This window comes from Aphelocoma coerulescens, chromosome 2 (genome assembly GCF_041296385.1).
Source record: "Aphelocoma coerulescens isolate FSJ_1873_10779 chromosome 2, UR_Acoe_1.0, whole genome shotgun sequence".
In the NCBI taxonomy this organism is placed as follows: Eukaryota; Metazoa; Chordata; class Aves; order Passeriformes; family Corvidae; genus Aphelocoma; species Aphelocoma coerulescens.
In genome coordinates, this window is record NC_091015.1 from 70295677 (window position 1) to 70318242 (window position 22566).

The window sequence follows — 22566 nt, forward strand, 5'->3', positions numbered from 1 at the left end:
CTGTTGCAGAAGGAGTGAATTAGTCTGATCTGCCAGCATTTTTTAAAAAATCAAACCAAACACCCGGAAACCCCCCAAAATTACCCTAACTATGATGCCCATGCGCTTGCTCTCTGAAGTGAAGGGGAAGATCTGCAGGATATAGTATGTCAGGATGTGTCCACCAGGGGTCTTCAGCTGCATTGAGGTCAGATCCCTGTTAACTAGAGTGAGACCCACACTCTCTGTCCACTGCACCAGAGCTACCTAAAGAGAGGAAAAAAAAAAAAAAGGAAAAAAGAGACATACTTGAGTGTTATATAAATTAGGCTAAAGCCAAACAACTGTTGCTAGGGTGAAAGTCTAAACTCTTCCAAAAATCTAGGAAAAAAAAAGTGAACAGCAGCAGACCGAGTATAAAATCTTAATACATCAAATCACTTGTTTCCCTTGAGTAGCTTACGAAATTCCTTATGAAGAATATAAAAACTTTTTTGAACTTACCGCTGAAAATGAGGTATTTAGAATATATTGTTCAAAAATAACTGTTCTAAGAAATACCCCATTCAACAATACATCAAGGACATCCAGTAGAAATTTTGCAAAATGAGAACACGATTCCCGTATCAACACCATTATGTAAGTAAAAGACTTTGGAAGTATTTCCATATGAAATATTTTATTATCTCTACAGTTACATGCCAGTTGAGACAATGTAATAGGTAGTAAATAGGTATGCAAAGGACCTTATTTTCAGTTTCCTTTGCTCACTTGCATATTTTTAATACTTCGTTTCAACAGTAATATGACTTCTGACATCAAATAAGAAAGAAACCAAGCTTACAATACTGCATCCCACAAACCCACATGTGAAAGTCCCTTTTTCAAAATTTTGCTGCTTTGAAGTGCATGACATCTAGATTCAACATTTTTCTATGTTATGCTTTAAATATTTCTCACCACCACTGTGTGAATTATTCCTTCAAAAAATTAATTTAGGAAAAAAAAATTTCGGAAAACTGCTTTACTGATTTTACTGTTTTATATACAAGACATATTCCATATCTGATTTTTTTTCTGATTAAGAAAAACTTCTCCTCAATCTACTTTTACCTTTCCAAATGCTAATCATTGCTGAAAACCAGATTTCTAAATCACTAGAAAGATAACTATAATGAAGTTCACATGATTTTTATGGATCCTGGATTTTTATGGATTAATAGGCTCTGCCATTAATCTCAGGCAAGATAAAAAAATAAAAATCAAGCACTCTGATAAAAGACATGCAAGTAGAAAATTCCCTAGGTAGGTTCAACAGACATGATGGTCACTAAGAATTTCACATAAAGCAAATAAAACACCACAGCTTCTATGAAAATTTAAAATGGGAATAAAATCCTGTGTGAACATGTAAAAAACCCTAGTAGTGCCATGTGGGTAGGCATCACCAGGTGAAAATACAATGAGATGAAGTTACGGAAGAAAATAGAACACACTTTGAAAAGCACCATTTTAAATTCTTGAAAATTACAGGAAGCCTTTTTACAAACTTTTCTTCTTCACCAGAAGTAGCACATAAGCTGTAAACGATCCAGTACTTCCAAGGTTAATTTTCAATTTTCACAGTGAAGGGTTACTATTACATTCTGACCTGTAAATTGCATCTTTCTACTAAAACCCTATCATTTTATTTGTGTCCCTTTGCAGCTAGGACTAAAGTGTTCTATATTTGGTGACGCAAATTTGTTTATTATTTCATTTCTGCTTGGCTTCACATACCATTTGAATTAGCATTTTGCAGCGCAGTCATTTCGTATTCTTATACAAGGCCTATACATCCTTATACCTGGCCTATACACAACTGCATATATATTTTTTCTTTTAAATTGATCAGGGCAAATACCATACAAGAAAGTCAATAAGGCTCAAGAGTCAAACAGATGCCTACAAGGACAATGAAAAAACTTGAGAGCAAGACAAGTTTGACTCTCATCCCTCAGAATGAATCAGAGCATCATCCAAAACAAAACAGCCATGTCTTACCATTAAAATACCTGAAGCTTTTAGAATGTAGAAATATTTTTCTAAACAAGTATTTCACAAATGGCATGAAAATCTACACTATAAATATTAACAAATACATATATACTGAAAAGTTGGCTATGGAGAGTTCAGAAAAAGGATTCTTAGGCAGGTCTCTCTTCTTGAGATTTCCCCTCTACAAGTATACATTTCTGAAACTTTATATTAAAATGGTCTTGCAATCTAGTGTGCCTAAATCAAGAACCCCTAGAATACGAAGAAAATGCAGCAGCTGCGGCTTCTAGAGAGCTTGATGTAATGGATGAAGTCAGATAAAGTGATGACAGGTTGGACAAGCACAAAAAGCTTCGATGGTGCTGCTACCATTTTGTTTTAAAAGAAAATCCATTGCAATGGTAATATTTATTTGCTGATAATTATTAATTTGCTGACACACACAAACACAGATGAGATGTGTCAAGTTTCCTGAATCCAGGTTAGCGATTTATTTGAATATTTTATGGATCTTCTCTGGCTTATCACAAAGCTTCCCTCCTGTGGAAACTGGCTGCCTGGGAGACATAAACACATTGGTGGGTAAAGGCTCTTCCCATTACTGAGACACAGGTATGCAGTGAACCAACTAACTGTGTAGTGTTCCTAGGGCAGGTAATGCACGTGGAGGCTAAGAGAGATCTGTGGTTGCTAACTTGCTAATTGTCTTCCTCCTCAGTAGCAACCCAAAGGGTAAAGATGGCCATTCACCTCTCATGTGACAATGTCAAAGAAGCAACTTCCAAATTAGGAAAGAAAGTAGCAAATAATTGCATTGTGAAACAGAAATGCAACACATCTGATGCGAACTAGTGAGAAATACCTCATTTAGTGTCCTTACCCCAAATCTTTCAGATGTTTCTATTTACCACATGCCCACTCTTGAACTCTGGTTGCTTCTGTCAGCAGTGTTTCCCCACTAGAAGCCACAAAACCCTCTGAGCTTCTATAGTTCACAGCCCCAAATATCAAATACTTCAATTACCAGGGCACAGATTTCCATTCAAATTCAGAGATTTCATAAGGAAACTCTCCCAAATCAAGCAGTAACTGTGCACCCCACAACATCACCTAGAGCAGTACCAGCTCAGGAGATGGAAGCAACTTCTCTAAGTAGGAGGGTGTTTCCTACTGAGTCACCTGAGGAACAAGTGCATTTCCAGAGGGACATGAAGAGGTGAAACTTCAAAAGCACCATTGTTACAGACCATGGCTGCACGTCCATGTTCTGGGGACATAATCATCCCATTTGTTTAGAAATGTTCATTTATGGAACCAAATCAAATCAAACAGCTTATGCACTGGGTTAGGGTTGACCTGTACAATAATACATACTCTTGACTGCAGGCTTCCATCATGGGACATATTCTTTTCACCATACTTGGATATTGTGGGGCTGTACACCTCATTGCTAAGGCCATAGCCTCTAGCTGCCTGGCTATCATGCCCAGCTCCTGCTTTCCTTTCCTTATGGGCCAGACTATCATTTCTGCTCCCTAGCAGAAATACTGAACTGCTCAATATTTATAGTACTTGTTGCTCAAAACAGTTTATGACCAATAATTGTCACCTTCCATGTACAATATTCTCTTTTGAGCTAACATTAGTTTAAGAAAAAGATCCACTGCCTCATGGCTGCAGCTGGCAGTTCTTCACCTCATAGGGCAGTTTGGGAGTTCCACCACAGTTGTGCCCACAGCTTTCCTGGAGCCATGCTGTGAACCTGACCATTTTAACCAAAAAAGAACCTGTATAAATAAAGTCTTCAATGGTCTTGGCATATATGAGGGAGCAATTTGTAGGGTAAGAAAGAAGGACTAGAGACAGAAATTTTGTAAGCTAGTTTTGCTGCTTAGAAGAATTCTCATGTAATCTACCTAGATTTCTTTCAGAATATTTAAGAGCATCTTCACTTCAGACAATAGGATCTGCTTTCAAAATCAGACTGTTGTATAAGGTATACAGGCATTTTAAGTATGGTATTTTAAAGTTAAGGCTATTGCTTTGCAAACAGAAAAGAAGCAGTGAGATTTCCTTTCCCCACTGCCTGAGTGCTCCCAACAGCTTCCATCAGGATTGTTCAACAACTCATACGTGTCTCCAATCAGTGCTGGTTTGTTTATATTTATAAACAATGATTTTATAACTAACATTTGCAGTCCATCACTTTTCATAAAAAACCCTTCATAATTAAAATAAAATTATTAACTTAAAAATACAGCTTGATCATGTGAAAAAACTACCAATCAATATTCAAGACAAGCTATGGAGTAGTTATTCTTTGTGGGTCTCGAAGGTCACGCAAGTGATGGTTTTATGCTACTGAGTGATTTGCTTTTCACAATACATTGACAAAACAACACAATTAGTCTTGCTTCAATAAGCACACACAATAAAATGAATTAAACAATATAACATGTCTCATACATTAGAGCTTCACTTTTGTAAACACAAAAGCTGCTTCACTAAGGGCATATAATTTCCCTGTCTGTTTTTAAATGATTGGCTTTGTATCCTTGTAATTAATTTTAGCAACTCTGTTGTCTTGGACAGAAATGTTGGAATTAAATAACTGACCACACTTTAAGGTAGTATTTAAATATTCAAGATCCTGGAATTAGAAATGCTTGAGACTATAACAGCACAGGACAAAGCATAACCAATAAATGGCTGGTTTATGAGAGTAAGCAGTCATTAAAAATCATGACTGATCAACCTTTTCTGACCAAGGGGAGCAAAGGTCTTCAAAGGCTCCTGTTCATAGCATGCCCTGAATTGCTTGGGTCTCCGACCTTTGAACTCTACCACTTTGCCTACTTAGCTTATATCCTTTTATGATTGTTCATTACATTAAGGTAGCTGGCTTTCTACAGATGGGCTGAACTCACACCTATGATGGCCAAGTCAAAGCTGGGGGGTTTTTTTGTTTTTTTTTTTTTTTTTGTTTTTTTTCCTATGGGTTCTCAGTGAATGTTTATTGTTTGCTATGCTACAGCTGTAGAGGACAAGTGACAGACAAATGAAACTTTCCACTCTTTCAGAGAAAATGAAATATTGATCACTTATCATAAGAAACAAAGAGCCTGGCATAAGTAGGGTTTGCATTATGAATACAAAATCAGTTACTTATCTCAGGTTACTCTAACAATAGATAAATACATATTTTATGATGAATGTTCCTACTTCTAAATGTGCATACTTTGTTATGGTTACATTATATCTGTATATGGATGCACACACATACACACAGACATGAGGAATGGCAAAAGAGTTCCTCAAGTCAATTCATTAAGTGTGTAGTGTAGTGAGCATATTGCTAAGCTGCTTATTATACCTTCCTACACGGAAGAATAGTTTATACTTACATACTGTTCTCTGCTCTTTACATCCTATGGTGCGATCACACAATATTATATAATGCAACAGACAACTGTGCAAATAACATCTTGTTACAAAAGACTGCAATCAAGCCAGATCCATAAACAAAATCTAAGAGAACAGAGTTGCAATGTTGAGAAAGTACAATGCATAAAACCAGTTAAGTCTATTAAATGATAATGTTGCTTATTAACCAAATATGTTGTGATAGGTCAGTGCTGAGGTTAAACAGAAAACATCAATTGAACCATTTTCCTAAATAAAGCTCCAGGGTGCAATATTCAAAGCACTTTATTCAATAAAAAATGCTTTTAAAATGGTACTTTGGTGATTGGGAAACATTGGCATCATCCGTCAACCTAACTGCAGGAAAGTTCAATAAGCTAAATAATGAACCATTTACATTATTTTCCTTAGGCTCCAGTGATTTGCAAACATTGCATCAATAGAAGTCTTTAAAAAATTATGATAAAGACCTGCTAGTCTTTCAACTCTTAGGCTTTTTTCTATCATGCTGCAATTTTTATGCTGTTTACGTGCTTTTTGCGGCTTCATCTTTTAAAAAGACTCCATTTTAACATCAATTTCTCATTATATTACAGCATATTTGTTCAATATGATAATTTTACTAGTGTTTCAAGCATTATCTTTGAGAAACAAAAAGGAAATTTAAGGCTGCTTTAGAATGTAAACATTTCATTTCACTGCCATATAGTTTTAATATATGAGTTGAAATGATAAAAAAAACATTATTAAAAGGATATCTGTGCATTCTCTCCCTTGCAGCATGAACAGTTTCTTTGTTGTTGATTTCTTCTTCCACCTCGTTTTCCACCCTGAGTCCCAGATCTCTTATATTAGCACTTTATCAACTTCACTTTCCTTCCTTTTGTCTTTCCAAGGTCAAATTCCCTACTGTCTTCCCAGGGCACCACTTGTATAATTCTCGAGTCTTACAGCTACTTCCTTTAGGAAATATGGAAGGAGAATTGCTCTTCATGGTAGCATTTTCAGCTTTCAAACAACTGAACAAATATACAAAAGCCCACAGGGAGAGACAAGCGAGCAGGAGAAAAAACTCACATAGTCTCTCTCAACTGCACATCTCCTCACCTGATTTAGTAATATCTTTGGCAATTAAAGCAGGATGTTTACTTAATTTATAGTTGTCATCATATCTTCATAGGCAGATCCCTGCTCATGCAGTCATTCATTACACTCAGTTAGTACCTCACAGGCTCATTAAACTGAAATATTTAGTAAATATGAATGCATGTGCAGATGAAAATTTGTACACGTGTGCATTATACAAGTCAAATTATACAACTACATAACATAAACAAATGCCCTTCCAGGATTCTCAACTCATAATGGGGATCAGCTCACACTATTCAACACCACATACAGTATTATGGATTATTGATTTTAGCCAAAGATCAGCATCTCAAGTCCTGCACAGAGTTTTATTTTTAAAACCGTTCTGACTGCCATTTTTCAGCCATCGAGAACCAGCCACTTCTTTATATTCTACAATCGTTTGACACTATGAATTGTGTTTATGGCATCTGAAATGCATGTAATGTCTGCCAGTTTGGTACTACATGAAGACAGATTTCATTTTATTTCTTGCATTCCTAAAAAGAGTTGTTATAGACTTGTTACTTTTAGCATTTACAGCCTGCAGTTTGAACTGCTAAAGTTTTGTTAGCATTACATATGGTGACATATTAGACATGAAAACCAAATGTATACCATGAATAATACACTATGCTGTGGCAGGATGAAGTTTGTGATAGAAATATTGTCTTGTATGAGATCAACTTGCACAGATAGAAAAATATTCAGGTTTTCAGGTACATACTCCCTTCTTCACATCTTACAGCAACCTTATTTTATTTATGACTAAGCTACTGGGGTTGCAACAACAACAGTACCTTCAGAAAATGCTAGAAGTTTTTAAAACAAAGATGCTCCTCAACCTGCTCACTTTCAGATGCAAACCAACCTCAAAACAGTGTATTTCTCTATTTCACTTTATCAACTACACACATTTTTATAAAGTGGACTCTTTGCAGTATCTTGAAACATGAGCTTTGCCTCTCTCTTCTAGTATCTTTTTAGACTGAATTTTAGGCAATCAATTTAGGGCCCAAAATAGGATTATTCAGAACAATAACTCAAAACCAATGAAAACAGTGGGATTTGTTTAAAATTTGGATTTCAATAGAAGTCAAAGGCATGTTTTTATTGAAATGGTGCTTTAAATTTGTTCTACACTTGATGCAATTTTGAAAGAAGCCTGAAGATTATGAAGCTGCCTAGAGTTTGAAGCTCAAAAACTTTTCTACAGAAGCATTTGAGGTTTGATTTTTTTTGTTTGTTAGTTTCTGGGCGTTTTGTTAGATTGTTTGTTTTTTCCTGTTAAGAATCTATACATTCCAGTACCTGTTAGCATCTCTAGCTAATGTATCAGGTTGTCCATCCCTCAGAACAGTTTCATATTCCCTTTAATAGCATATTATAATTCACACATAGATTAATGTTTTGAGAATAACCCTAATAATAAACCTTTAATTGCAATCCTCAATACAGTATTGACCCCAAAGCACTGACTTCACAGATCTTTTAGTCAAATAACTGAAAATGCTTTTATTCAACAAAGAAACACTAGATCTTTCCCAAGATGTAGAAAAAATAAAAACAGATTACTCTTAATTTTAAAGAACCCCCTGCCCAAAACCTTTTTCTTTCACAGCTCTTCTCTTTTTAACTTATTTTACACTGTTCTTTAGGAGATATAAATATCTTGCATACCAACCTCATCAGGGCTGGAAGCCTGGTAAGTTCGATTTTCATCGCTGAAGTCCTGATCCACCTCTGCATACTCTGTCTCTCCAGACACACCAGCCCGGGATTCATACACTGGGGTCACATTGTGGCAGAGTGCAATGGCCTTCACTGCTTCGTGTATCCGACTGCTGACGCTCTTTCGAACTTTGGGTGCAGATGATTGAGGTTTCCTGGATGGTGTTGAGCTCGTACTGTTTCCACTGTTCTGAGAGTGGACCTTTAAGACCCAACACAATGAATAGTAAACCAAAATTCAGAAATGGAAACAAAACATGAATACTTACATATCTATATCTGACTGTTCCCTTTACAAAGGTTGGTAAGTGATAAGCTAGTAACCATTTATTTATTTTTATGTAATGTACTGTTAATTCATTCAGCTTGTGATTCTTAAAAAGCCTCATCTACTTTTTAAAATAAATGATACATAACTATGGGCCCATCCCCCTGCATTTGTAGTCAAATTTCAATAACAGAGCCTGAGGACAATTGAAAAATGTGAAATGAAAACAAGTATGCTGGAAAAGGGCTGAATAGACTGACTGGATTCTGCAGAAACCCCTGCTACCTCACTTCAGATTTTACATTTTTCAGTGATCCGTCACAATAGTCCTTTCATGTCTTTTCATTCTATGAATTATTTTTTCTTTTTTAAAAAAAAGTATTTAAACCAGCCACCAACTGGATGAGTTCAGAAACATTGAGACAAAATTTCAAGGGTGCTGTTTTATTGTTCTTCTTCAGCTGTGCCATTAAACTGGAAAGAAACCCTTTTCTTTTAGATCTTCACCTAAATCTCTATATATTAAAAGATCACCACATTTGTGGTGATCAGAAGAGATCAGAAGAAGAAGAGCTCAGAAGAGAACAGAAGAAAAAAAGCAGGATCATTTTAAAGTATAAACATTAGGTCTCATTAAAATACAAATATTGCTGATTTAATTTATAACTTACACAATTTCTGTATTATTTGTAAACTAAGGCAGTTTTATACTTTCACTGCAGGCTGAAACGTTTTTGTCCTTACAAGAATGCAATAATCCAATAAAATAATAATGCAAAATAACAGTTTGACACATATTTGAAAATCACATTACTGTTGCATGACCATTCAGCTAGCACTGTTTTAAGTTATCCTTCAGAAATGCTCAGGCACATGACAGAACTAATCTTCCTCTGAAAAGTGCTATGTGTTTATAATAAGGTAAAATAAGTTGGGGTTTGGGGGGGGGGGTGGGTGATTATTGGTTTTCGTTGGATTTTTTAAAGTCAGCCCATTAAATACAGTAGTACCACCACAGGCTCTTCTGTTCATTCCAATGTAACCCAGAAAACCTTTTCAGAATCCACGCTTTTTTCCTCCCGACTGCAATCTGCTGAACCGTGAACACTCTGCCCATCAAATTACAGTGTTGTCTAATAAAGGGTTTAACTTTCTGCTCATCTGGCACTGCTTTTCAGCTACTGCTTTAAACCTCTGCATTTGCATTCTGCTAACGTTGATGCCATTACAGTCACAAATAAATTAAGCTGATTTACTCCTTCTGAATTATGTTATGTTTATTGATGCTTGTATAATTTAATTTCACACAAATTCCATTAAAGATTATGCCCTCTATCACAAAATGCTTCCAGTGGGGAAATATAATCAGGTTATAATAGATTTGTGTGTTACATTAAGATGACGATAGTCTAGTAGGTCCACTGTAATAATAAAACAGAACACAAACAAGGGATAAAATCAATGTCACACAAGAACCACTGCCTAGCTAACCAGCATCTTCTATTATCATAGATTAAATAAAAAAACCTCACTATACTTTTTCAGATTGAAACAATTGTTTAGTAGTTGTTTGGTTTGTTACTGAGATTCCATCACTGTTCTGTTTTAACGAGTTGCTACTAACACAAGCATAATTAAAGCATTATTTAAACATAAAGTAGTGCTATATAAAGCTGAAAAAAAGGATGTTCAAAGAAGGTTCTTTTCATCATCTACTAATAGCAGACCTACGTTTTGGAAATCTTTTCCCCACAACTGAGAAGAAAAGGTTCCCTCACATTTCTTATTTTAAGTATGTTACAGTTACTAAAAACTTGTAACCATGGTTACCACTCATTAAATTTTACAGTAATTTAGTAAAAGCTGTAAGTAGTAAGAATTCCAGGAATTGTGCAATTCTTTCAGATAGCATATTTAACTGCAAAATATAAAACCAGTATTTGTGAGCACACCTCCCCTAGAAGACTGGTGTTTAGCTGTCAAACTCAGACCAAGGTGTGCCAGCTCAAGACTGTCAGTTAATATTATTTATTGCTACAGTTGTTACTGTGAATACTCAGATGACACATTATAAGAAAACCAGGTTTGGGTGATTTTTTTACCCTTAGTCAGTAGGAGTTAATTTCAGTAACACATTCTGAACCAAATTCAGACTGCTGATCTTCAGGTGAAAGAGCTCCTTATCTCATTTCCAAGGCATGATTATTGTATCTCACTTACCATTCATGACAATACCTACTAAAATTTAAGCTGAAATAGATTTATCCAAGGAAAAGAATTCACGAAGGGGATTTGTTGAATTGTATAGATAGGAAATAATTAAGAATTTAAGTTGCAAACTTAAAACTTACACATTTCATCACTGTTTTCCCTCCTGTCTCTCCTCCCAAAAGCTACAAAGTATTAACTGGGTCCAGTGTGGTGTTAAATTACATTTTTATTTTTATTTTAAGCAAATAAGAAGGGAGCCATAGTTCACAACACAGCACAGCTAGATATTCCAATCAATTTTTGATCCTACAGTCCTCTTACAAGAGAAAATGAGGACACAGACAAGGAGGGCAGTCTACAAACTTAACTGGGTCAGGCAGTCATTTTGTGTATCCAAGTTAACTATGGAAAAGAACTTTTATATAATTTCTTTTATTATCTGCAAACAACATGGAAATACTAGTTAACCTTTCATTCGTTTCCTCCTCTGTCAATTTTCCTAATTTTTGGTTCAAAAAATAGAAATAAAAAATGAAGCACAAAGTTCATCCTAATGTCAGAGTAGAATCAGATGTTTAGGAAGTTTGTTTGCAGCAAGCACCCAAAGAGTTTATATACATGGGAAATGCAAGTAATGCTTGCAGAATTCCACCTTCCTCCCTCATTCATCCCACAACTGACCCACACAGAGACAGGGAGTCACAATCCCCTTGCACACTTTCCAGACCAAGCACTCTTATACATCACAGGAACACTTTGTTCTCAAGCAATATGAAGTTTTCCATTTTCTCACACTTCCCCCCTGCCAGTTTTATGCTGTTTGAAATCATCTTAATTTTTTTTAAAAAACAAATTTTAAAAATACCTGTGTAAGTTTTATTTTGACAACTACTGTTACACCATTTGGTTATACCAATTAATGTGGCTTTTCGATGTCTATTCTTGATGAGTATCTTAAAAGATATAATTACTGTTCATGTTGTTCTGGACACTTCCTTGTAATTTGTAGTCTCAGTAATGAATAGCTTACTCTTAGATGATTTGGCAGGAGAAAGACTGCACTGCACTGCACAGACAGGTTAACAGGGATTTCTGATAGTGGAGAACAGAAAAGTAAATCCCTTTAAGTGGGTATTATGAGGAACTTTGGAATCAGGAGAGAACTATGTACTGTCTGATATTTTTCCCTTCCATCATATTTTTTAAGAGATACCTACACATGACAACTTCCATAGCATCTCTAATTCTAGACATCATCATTAACAACAACGCTTCAATGCTGTTAAACTTCCCTCTAATACTAAATGTAAATGATTTATGAAATACCTGTGAATAAGAGTTTATAATATGACTCTGTATTTCATCCATTGTGTCTGTTCCATAGGACACAGTACCTAGGTGGAGGCGCTTAAATATCATCTCATTCTGTGTAAGTGTTCCTGTAGTAAAAGAGAAGTATATCACAAAGCAGTGAAAAATACTGCGAGATGGCCACAAACACCTCCTCCCCCTTCCCCCATCCCCCAAAAAAATCTTTCCTTTGGAAAGAAGGAATGAATCACGAGTTAGCATCAATTTAGTTAATTAAAGGAACGTTTGTGGAGAAAGATCGGGGCTAGTAATTCTGGAAGAAATCACTAGTTCCACCTGCAAGCTGATTTTGCCAATAACTAAATATGAACTTGAAGAGACAAAACCTTTACTTTATATACAAAAAATTGAATTTGAAGTATGTGGACGGAACTCACTCTCAAAAGCCAGTGCAAGAGTTTGCACCATGTATCAGAAAATCTAAAGAAAAAACCCCCCACAAAACCCCAAAAATTCATACAAATTTCCCACACTTCATTTACCAAGGCAGACATTTGGGCAATTGGGCACACTCCGTGTTATCTAGATGAAGTCATTAAGACCTAACATTACTTCCAAATTTGACAGATTCCTCCTCCAAGCAGAATTAGGCAGAATGAACAAAATCACTGTTTTGTGTGCTCACTTCACATTTTTTAGAAACAACAGGGTGTCAGTCAGACTGACACTGCATCCACCTCTGCCAACCAGTCACGTCCTCTGGTTTGGAAAACCTCTAATTGAATGGTGGGGGCTTCAGCCTTGCCTGATGGGGTATGTGAGGCAGAAAGGGGTCACTACAGCCTAGCTTTCCATGGTCAGCTCACCAAAGATTATTTTGATAATGGCCCTTCCTAAAATTCTTTTCCTATGGCTACTCAGGCAGAGAAAGTATAAAAATAGTATAAAGCTATTCCTATATTTAACCATACAGTTTTATGTCATTAAAATGCATAAGTCTGATCAAAAAAAAAATAAGCAGAACACGGTTCCAGAGTAGACACTCTTGAAGCTTCTACAATATTTTTAAAATGGAGTATAAGAAAATTAACTGGAAACAAATACTGTGGAATAAAATATTTCATAATAATTTTATTTATCTAAACTATTCTTATTTCACATCTTTATCCCAGTATGCCAAAATACATGGTAAGCCACATGAGGAGAAAAGGCTAAAAGCATGATATATGCCATAATTATTATCTGAAAAACAACACTGTCTGGCCAGTTAGCATCCAGTTTATGCACTTACCAGGGCTAGAACTATCAGAGATCTTCAAAGATTCATTAGGGCTGTAAAAGTCTCATGTCTTTCCCACTTGCATTTGAGATGTCTACCACTCCCACTTCCTGGTGATAGCTGTACAGTGACACTTCATCTCCATTGTTGGACCACCACCCTGCACTATCAAACCCTGACTTTCTGTTTTATCAGTACAAGATGATCATTCCAAATTTCCCCTTTACCATTAAATAATGACGCTTCCCCATTTCCTTTTCCTTACATGTTGTTGAGGATTTTTCTTTCTATAGTCATATTATTTGAATTTTTAAAAATAATTAAAATAAGGTTTATGTGAAACGCATCAATTCTCTACAAAATATGCATAATATTATTAAAAATTTACATGAGAAGCTGAACATTCCCAAGGCTGGAAAACCACCCAGGAAGACAAAGTTCCAGATCTCTAGAATTAGCAAATTGGAAATTTTTGGTTATTTTTATACATGGGAAAACAAAATTATTTTATTTTACAGTCATCACATAAACCCACTTTTTTTACCTTTAGAAGCTGTACTTTTATTGAGACCTTTTATTAAATTTCATTACATTTTTTACTTTAATTCGAGACTAGAAAAATTCAATCTCCAGTTTGCACATAAGAAACATGAAAATTTCCACCAATAAACATGAGAGACTAAAATCTCCATTTCCAAAAGAAAGCAAAACCAAAACATACACACTGTGCAAAAATATTCAGTGCAAGAAATTTCCAAGCCAATCTTTATCACCTTCCTAACTTTCCAGGCGTGCTAATACCTTCTCACTGCCCTTGACTTTGCCAAGCCTTTGAATTAAAAAGCCTCACTCTAGGAGTTGTGAAACTAAATGCTAGCCAAAGGGTGAGACAGCAGGCAACTGTCAAACCCACTTCCCACTAGTTCTGTAATTGCTGCTTGGGAAAACTGAGCAGGAAACAAAATCAGCCCTATGATTATTATATGGAAAGATTATTTCTTCTGACAGCACTAAATCAGTCCAACTCCATATCATGCTTGGTGAGGGAAAGGTAGATAGCTGGAAAATTTGTGTGTTCCACCCCCTCTTTCTCAGCAAGCAGAGAAGAAAAGCTTCTGCACAGAAAAGTATGGATTTTCCTATCTTGCAATCAACAGGAGCCAGGGAAGAAGGTTTAGGAGAAACAGGTGAGGAAAAAGAATCAACAAAGACTTGGAAATAAACATTCCGGAAATCGTGATTCAGTATCTGCATCTTATACATCTCTTACACAGTCCTTTTTATCAGCTATGTTAATAGGAAATACCCATGACAAATAAGTACAACAAAAATAAAGAAAAGAAACAACAATTCCAGTTTGCTCATGCTTCTCAAGACTAGCATGAGACTTTCAAGAGCAGCCATAATAAACCTGATGTGTTGTTAGACAAACAGGGGTAGCTGAAGTTATGAAAGGCCTCCCAAAAGCTACTGAAAAAACCCCACCTTAGCAAAATACACCTTTTTCAGCCATCCACATGGAAATAAAGTTTCATCACGTGTGCAAATTAAGAATTTACTTCTAAGTTCTTCTAACAAATGAAAGGCCAAAATGGGACAGAATCATTCCCAACAACTAGTTTCCATATATTACATAGCGCCAATCAGTCATGTTACAACTTTAGCAGCAGTTCTGTCTTAGATTTTAGTGTTTTAGCTGAAGACCAATACTCCATGACAGAAAAACACATCTTGTATTTTATGCCCCTAGATGCAAAGATTTCAATATCTAGAGGCAGATTTTCCAATATAGCCCACTTTTTGAACAAGGAAAACAACACAAAACTAAGTTCTCTTAGTCTGCTCAAGGTGGTAAGTACTATAGAACAGTGAAGGAACCTTCTATTTTTAACAATATTTTTTTAAGACATAGTTATCAATTCCACACTTTCAGGACATTTCTAATATAAAGAGTTATTAGATTTTTAAAAGCTTATTTTAGAAAAGCTTCCGGAAATTACATTAGTCAACATATGATCTACTACTACTATTATACATTCTTGAACTTTGCTCTGGAATGCAGGTACCAAACAAGGAAAATAGCCTGACAAAAAAGTTAGCATAGAATTGCTGTAGAAAAATTTAGTGTGTTCTTTAATGAAGCCAAGAGCTTTTTTTCCCCCCTTCATTCCTACAATTGTATCATTAAACACAGAGTAAAGCAGGCAAAGAGGAAATTAATTTCTAAGGAAAAACTCCTGAAGGCATCATTCCTTGGGTGGCAACAGATGTGATTCACAACAGAGAAGCAGAGATTTTTTTGTTGTTTTTTGAGAAGCAGATGCAGATCATTCTGATCCTGTATTACTAGCTGGCAATTTGGACCAATACCAGCAATCTAAAAAGTCCAAAACAAGAAAAAGCAAGAAAATATGTACAGCAGAAAAATTAGTAACTTTGTGAGAAATTAAGAGGAGGAGTAACTCTTCATATAATATGAGTACTTTGTTTGAGCTAGTTGCTTAAACAGATAAAAAGTCAGTGTAAATGTGAACATTTCTATGGAAACTTTTAGGGAGATCAGGCCTAATCAGTCCAGTAATTAGACTGTTGACAACAATCTGGAGATACAAGTTTTTTCTGTGAACCCTGGAAAAAATATTATCTGGTCAATAATATAAGAAGAAAATGAAAAAAACTCATGGTAAGCATACATAGCGTATGTCTGTTCACTCAGCTGCTCCATTTATGAATACGCCATAAACATAACCACCACAAAATCTCAAACCAAGTAAGTCCCAGTGCAACCCATTAAGAATGAGGACAAAGACCAAGAGAGCTGAGCTATGCCTAATCTTTCGAGGCAGAAGGTCACAGTAGAGGTAACAGGTAAATTGGGGGCACTGAATTAGGGAGTACCACCCCTAAACCATGACACTCAGTACCTATTTCCTCTGTGCCTTCTGTCTCCCACAAGCACAATACCTGTGTATCCAGCAGTGTAAGAGCAACATCCATCCTCAATGGATGCTTTCAGTGGATGGGAGTCCGACAGAAGACAAAAAGTAAGGATTCCTTAGTTGGAATCTTCCTGTAGGATCTCTCCATCAAAATGTTCCGCATCTAGTCTGCTCTAATCACCCTGCAAACCTAGTGGTACTAAAATCTCAGAGGCAGAGCATAAATATATATCCATCTAAGTAAAGGAAGGAGATGTTATTCCATCTACGTTTTTTTAATTACTCTTTCTCTCTAGTTGCTTACATTGAAGAGGTAAAGACTCAAAGTATAACTAAAAAGATTAATTTTCAGAAACAATTACTGAAATTCACTGTTCTAATAGTACATTACATTAGGCACATTTAACAAAAAGGTCCATATACACCAACCTCTAATAGATGGTTTTTCCAAAAAATTCAAGAATCCCTTTGCTCTATTCATCTGTTCAATGTGGCTATCTGTTACGTACCTCATTTGGTCCAAACACCCTCTAAAAAGTTAATTACAGAACCCAAATACAAGTGCATGCATTAGTAAGTAACTACACATGTTTGCTTTAGCTGAACACACCAGTAGTTGTTGTGAATAACAGAAGGTTTTCTATCCCACATCCTAAGCAACAAGAACTCTCATTAAATATTGCGAAGTATCATTATTTTTTTTCACCATTAGAGTTTTTTGTACCCTGGAGAGGATGAGACACCATGCTCATGCAAACTGCTACCCACCACCATAACGGATGACGCCTTTCTGTCAAACTTATATGAGATTCAAGTCCGAACAACATGGCATTTTGGGTAATGGCTGCTATAATTAAAATGTGAGTCCTAAAAAACCTGTTGTTTTACTGGTGTTTTTAGTAATGGCTTTGTTCTACATGAAGATAAAAACTCCCTAACAAAGGAATTAATGTATTGCTTTAATAGGCTGCACCCTGAGTTAAGTTTTAAAATTTATGAGTTCTCTGCAGCATTGTTCTTTAAACAATGGCATTGTCAAATGCAACCAGTGAGAAGATTAAAGTTCTCCCAGCAGATTAAGTACAAATTATCTGTCCTCCTGTTTCAGCATCATTTGTTCATTTATCACATAACGTCTAGTATTTCTGGTCAGTGTCAATATGCTCTGCATCCTTGCAGTTAACAGATGTCTTCTCTTGTCGAATGAATTACTTTATGTTTCACGCACTGGTGGCCGCAGATGTGTCACTATAGCAACATCATTAATTTCAGATCTTACCGGAAACATGCACTCCAATCAAACCTAATTATACCACATTGCTTTCTTGTCCCACAATAAGGAAACTATAATGCAATTATTGGGATACTTCATTTTCTATTATACTGTGGCAAATGAGAGAGCCACTGTGATGGACGCTTCTTGTCAAAAAGCTTATTGATGAAGCACAAACCCAATTTACAATCATACAAAGGACTACCTTGCAATTATGTTAGTAATGCAATGCTCCTTAGACTCAACAACTAATTCTCAATCATTTCCAGTGAAGCTTGGACCACAATATAAGATTTTTGCAGACAGTTCTCTGGATTCCCTTTCCTTTTCAGTATTGAGAAAAACTTCACCTGTTTACATTTAACTAAATCAGCCTTTTAGCGCTGCTTTTTGGTAGCACCCACTTGGGCAGATGGCTACAAAACTGACTCCCCTCTTTATCCTCTGACAGCCAGGCCTTAAGTGGACAGAACAGAATCAACTGGTTTCTATGACTAGAAATATAAATTCAAATGAGAAAGTGATGAGACTAGCTCTTATAAACTGTATAATCATGCAACGTCAATCATGGATTAAGAGTATAGACTTTGTTCATTACCTAACAGTATGTTTCACATTTATCATAAAATGCAGAATGAGAACAAATGTATTCAGGAAAGGAAACGGGAAGCAGCTACCAACATACTTGGGTAAAAAGTACATTGTCGATGTGTTTGTCCAGAATGAAGAACAGTTTAAAATTTGCGGGGCACTTAAGATTATTAAACAGAGCAGTGTTTCCCATCTCTGCAAGGCACAGTCAGTGGTGTGAATCTGGTGACGTCTCCAGGACTCCTGGCTTATCTTCACTTACATCAGCTTTCAGCTAACACTCGGGTAAAAATGCCTAGGGTGAGACTGCTGACTCTGCTTCTTCCCAAAACACTTTGAAACTACTGCCCTAGAGTATGGCCTTTACTTTCATTTTTGCATCATTATTGTACAGATTCAGACCTTCCACCACAGCTCAGCAGACCTCAGTCCTCTGAAAAGCCTTTGAGGGGGAACACCAACAATCATCCAAACGCTATAAAACAAATTCCTGGTAAAAGTCTTTTGTCTATTTAGCATCTTTTAAGTATGCACTCTGTGCTGCTTCTTAAACAGAACTACTGTGATTGCAAGAGGCATGATGTAGGTTGAAAAAAACCAACCAAACAAAAACCCCCAATTAGATGCATAACAGGGTTGTTTTGCCTTGTATATACAAGTCAACAAAATGTATCCTTTCAAAGATTCATGAATGTAACACCACAGTTCTGCTTTGAAAAATCCAGTATCACTAAATTTTTTGTGGATTTTTTTAAGGAGAAAAACTTTGGTTTTAATCACTCTTCCATTAGGTTAGGTATAAGGGTTGTCTTCCTAAAAGTAGAACAGTGGCAGGTTTTTTTGGTTGGTTTTTCAAACAATCCTCTAACTCTCAAACAGGGTAGTAGGTATCAGAGACAGAATATAATTTCTGCATTGTAGAGTTGTGCAGACAAACTGTTAGTATTTTATTTAGCAACACCTAAGATTCTCAGTGAAGTTTAACTGTAAGTAGAATACCTCAACACTTGAACTGCATTTCCAGTTTGGTGTGGCAACTGGAATCTCTACCAGCAAAGTTTAAAATGTCTACATTGGTTTTGCTTAGAAAGTATTGCTTTGTAACTAACTTTGGAGTTCACTTTGTAAGTGAAATCTACTGCATTGTTTTGAAAATGAATTATTTTTGAAAATACTTCTTTTCCCAAACATATGCTATAAATTACATATTTCAAGTCTTCAATGTGACAGCACTCAAAGTTACATAAATTATCATGAGGAAGGGTGCAATTAAAATCAATAAGCAGTTTCAAATAGCATACAAATCATTAGGTAACTGAAATAAAACTTGTTAAAAGAATCATTCACTAGCTTTGAAGAACTACCACACCACAATTAGCAATATACTTTTCTTTTACAAAATAGAAGAACAGCATTCCGATGTATATAGGATAACATATGTGCCTATAGAAGAAAAAAGGAAAATGTGTTTTGAAAATGTGACGATATATTATATTTACACTTCATTTCAAATATGCAGTAATGGAAGTGTTAGCATGGGAGGGAACACAAAACTATTTCAAACAGAAGGAGATATAAATTGTGTATTATGCTTTCTGAACAGTATAACAGAGGCCAACCCCTGCCCTCCCCAGCAGCTTCTCATGAATTTGAACTATATTTTACTTAAAACCACTAAAAGAATTCTTCAAGCTTTTCAAGAAAAACTTTTTCAGTTCAGAAGTTAAGCTTCTATAAAACCACCCCAGTATATCTACCAGAAATTATTTATTCAGTCTCAGAAAGAAATAAGAAAGCATAACACAAGCTATTACTTCTTCACACTCTCAGTACTTACCTTGTTATCCTGGTAAGGGTTGGGAGTTCCAGTATACCAGGTGAGATACAGTAACAGGTTACAGTTATGAAGGTGAAATCATTCAGCAGCTCCAGAACTGGTCTTGGTAGCATAAAGAGCAACTAACTTCACTGGGACAGCAGATGTCATTTTGGAGGCTGATCTCATGACTTGTTTTGGAAATGACTTGCTCTCTCAAAGGCCATTCTTAACTTATTATCATACAATGTTGCACTAGCAATGAAGTGCAGAATAAACCAGCATCCTGTGTGCTATTCCAGAATCTTTTCAGAGGAAGACACATGGTACTCTTACTCATGTTGTACAGTGTTGTCTTACTACTGAAGAGCTGTTCTCACTGGAATAAATCACACTACTACCAAATACTGACTTTAACATCTAAGTACTGGCCTACCAAGTAAAAGTCCTTAAGCAAATGCGTAAAATCTTATTGAGAGACAAGAATTGGTAGTCTAAATCTACTCTTACATTAGCATATTCAAGTACAGAATTATGTTTAGAAATTTTATAAAAGTTATCATATTTCAGAATGGTAACCTGATATACCTGTTTTATCCGTTAGTAAATAAACTAATCGTCCCAACTCTTCTGGTATGGTGCTAGTTCGAACAACTGTTCCAGGAATATTGTCATCTTTCATAATCATCCACCCATAGGCTGCCTTACCCATGTCCAAGTTCACACGTAAACTGCAAAGGAAATTTATACCATAATCAGTGTGAATATTAGGCAAAGTGAAAGTTATAACCATAAAAATAAAACTAGAAGCTCTTTTTAGGATATCTGAAAAAAGAAAGATATTAAACCTATGCGCACCAAAACTTTGGAACAACGCTTTTTTTATGTGTTTGTAGAGTACATATCACATTAGCAATTCAGGCTTCATCCCAGACTTTTAGAAGATATTGCAATACAAACAAATGCAGTATCATGCATTCTGCATGAGACAGATTGCAACACTTCATGAAGACTCAACATAATTACATTACTGCTCTTATACAGATGGGTAATGTATAGCAAGAAGAGATCACTATTCAAGACACAGTGTTTATCTACTAAAAAAACCCAAACACCACCTATGTTTTCTTTATGAAGTGAAATTACAAATATTTTTGTACCTTTTCAAGTCACTGTTTTTTTGTTTTTTTTTAAAAACAACCAACAACATTTTTTCTTTAGGACAGTACAACTATATTTGTCAGCTTCTCTTTCCCAACAAATCAACAATATTTTTGTCCTTCTCAAAATGTTGCTACAGACGGTCCATTGAAAAAAGAGAAAAGTGCTGAAGCAGCAAAATGCACCCTCATGTGATAGCACGTTGGCATGAAGTAATCTTTGGGTAGCTCTCTGCTATAAAATATGCAATTTGCAGCAAGTTTTACTGATTATACACAGAAGTCCAAATCAAAACTATGTTTTTCCAGTTCACTCTGTGCATTCATTTTTTAATATTTCCATGCCTACATCATATAAGAACTAAGATGCACCTTGTATTCCTATGTTACAATAAAAAAGTCTTCACTCATTTAGTCACATTGCCCTTCCCCATAATAAAATGCTCCAACACAAAACTCTATCCACCTTGTTCTAAACCATTAAAATGCTACTTTCCTTTAGCTATTCACCATGTTCCTGCTACCATGTCAGAGAAGCAGTGGCTAAGAAATAGGCATGTGTTAATTTCTCTTGACTCTGCTGTAATAGAAATACTGAAAAAATGGGTAGGACAGTAGCTACATGAACTACTGAGGTCACTTGGTGTGTTCAGCCTGGAGGAGACTTAGGAGAAACCTCATTGCAGTCTACAACTTGCTCATGAGGAGAAGAGGAGGGGCAGACACTGATCTCTTCTCTGTGGTGACCAGTGACAGGACCCGAGGGAATGGCCTGAAGTTATGTCAGGGGAGGGTTAGGTTGGATATTGAAAGAAAGGTTTTTTGCCCAGAGGACAGTTGAGTACTGGAACAGGCTCCCCAAGGAAGTTGTCACAGCACTGAGCATGACAGAGTTCAAGGAGTGTTTGGACAACACTCTCAGGCATATGGTGTGACTCTTGGGGATGGTCCTTCACAGGACCAGAAGTTGGACTCGATCTTGTGAGTCCCTTCCAATTCAGCATATTCTGTGATTCTGTGAACTATTTGTAGCTGATTTGCCAACTCAAGAGCCCGAAGTTAAGCAACAGGTTTATGGTAACATAACTCTTAAAACTGTTCAAAGGTACCTATCAAGGTCAAAATACTGCAAACGCACTTCAGACCTTTTTGTAACAGTCCTGACATCATCTTGACTTTACAGCATAACAAAATGAGCAGCTACTAGGAGTTTTCATCTGTCATCTTGGAATCACAGCAACAGATTGTGAATTACCTGAGGTAACAGTGGAGGGAACAGTGAGTCACAATCTGCACTATTCCATGAAGAAGAGATGCATTTAACTAGAATTGTGAGAGCATCTGAAATTTCAACACACACTGAAAAAAAGTTTATTCTACATCCCCTACCTCCTGAATTTGTACAGCAGAAGACAACGCA

The 22566-nt window shown here is 36.0% G+C and overlaps 1 protein-coding gene across 4 annotated transcripts in view; it reads right to left on the bottom strand.

Moving 5' to 3' along the window:
• Positions 1 to 22566, bottom strand: part of ATP9B (ATPase phospholipid transporting 9B (putative)) — a 157486-nt gene that overhangs the window by 18643 nt on the left and 116277 nt on the right. For all 4 annotated transcript variants that reach the window (XM_069007968.1, XM_069007966.1, XM_069007969.1 and 1 more), the window contains exons 13-16: positions 20575 to 20717; positions 12104 to 12216; positions 8252 to 8500; positions 85 to 246 (exon numbers count right to left, since the gene is read on the bottom strand). In XM_069007968.1, coding sequence (XP_068864069.1) covers positions 85 to 246; positions 8252 to 8500; positions 12104 to 12216; positions 20575 to 20717 — 667 coding nt within the window. The remainder of the gene's footprint in view (positions 1 to 84; positions 247 to 8251; positions 8501 to 12103; positions 12217 to 20574; positions 20718 to 22566) is intronic.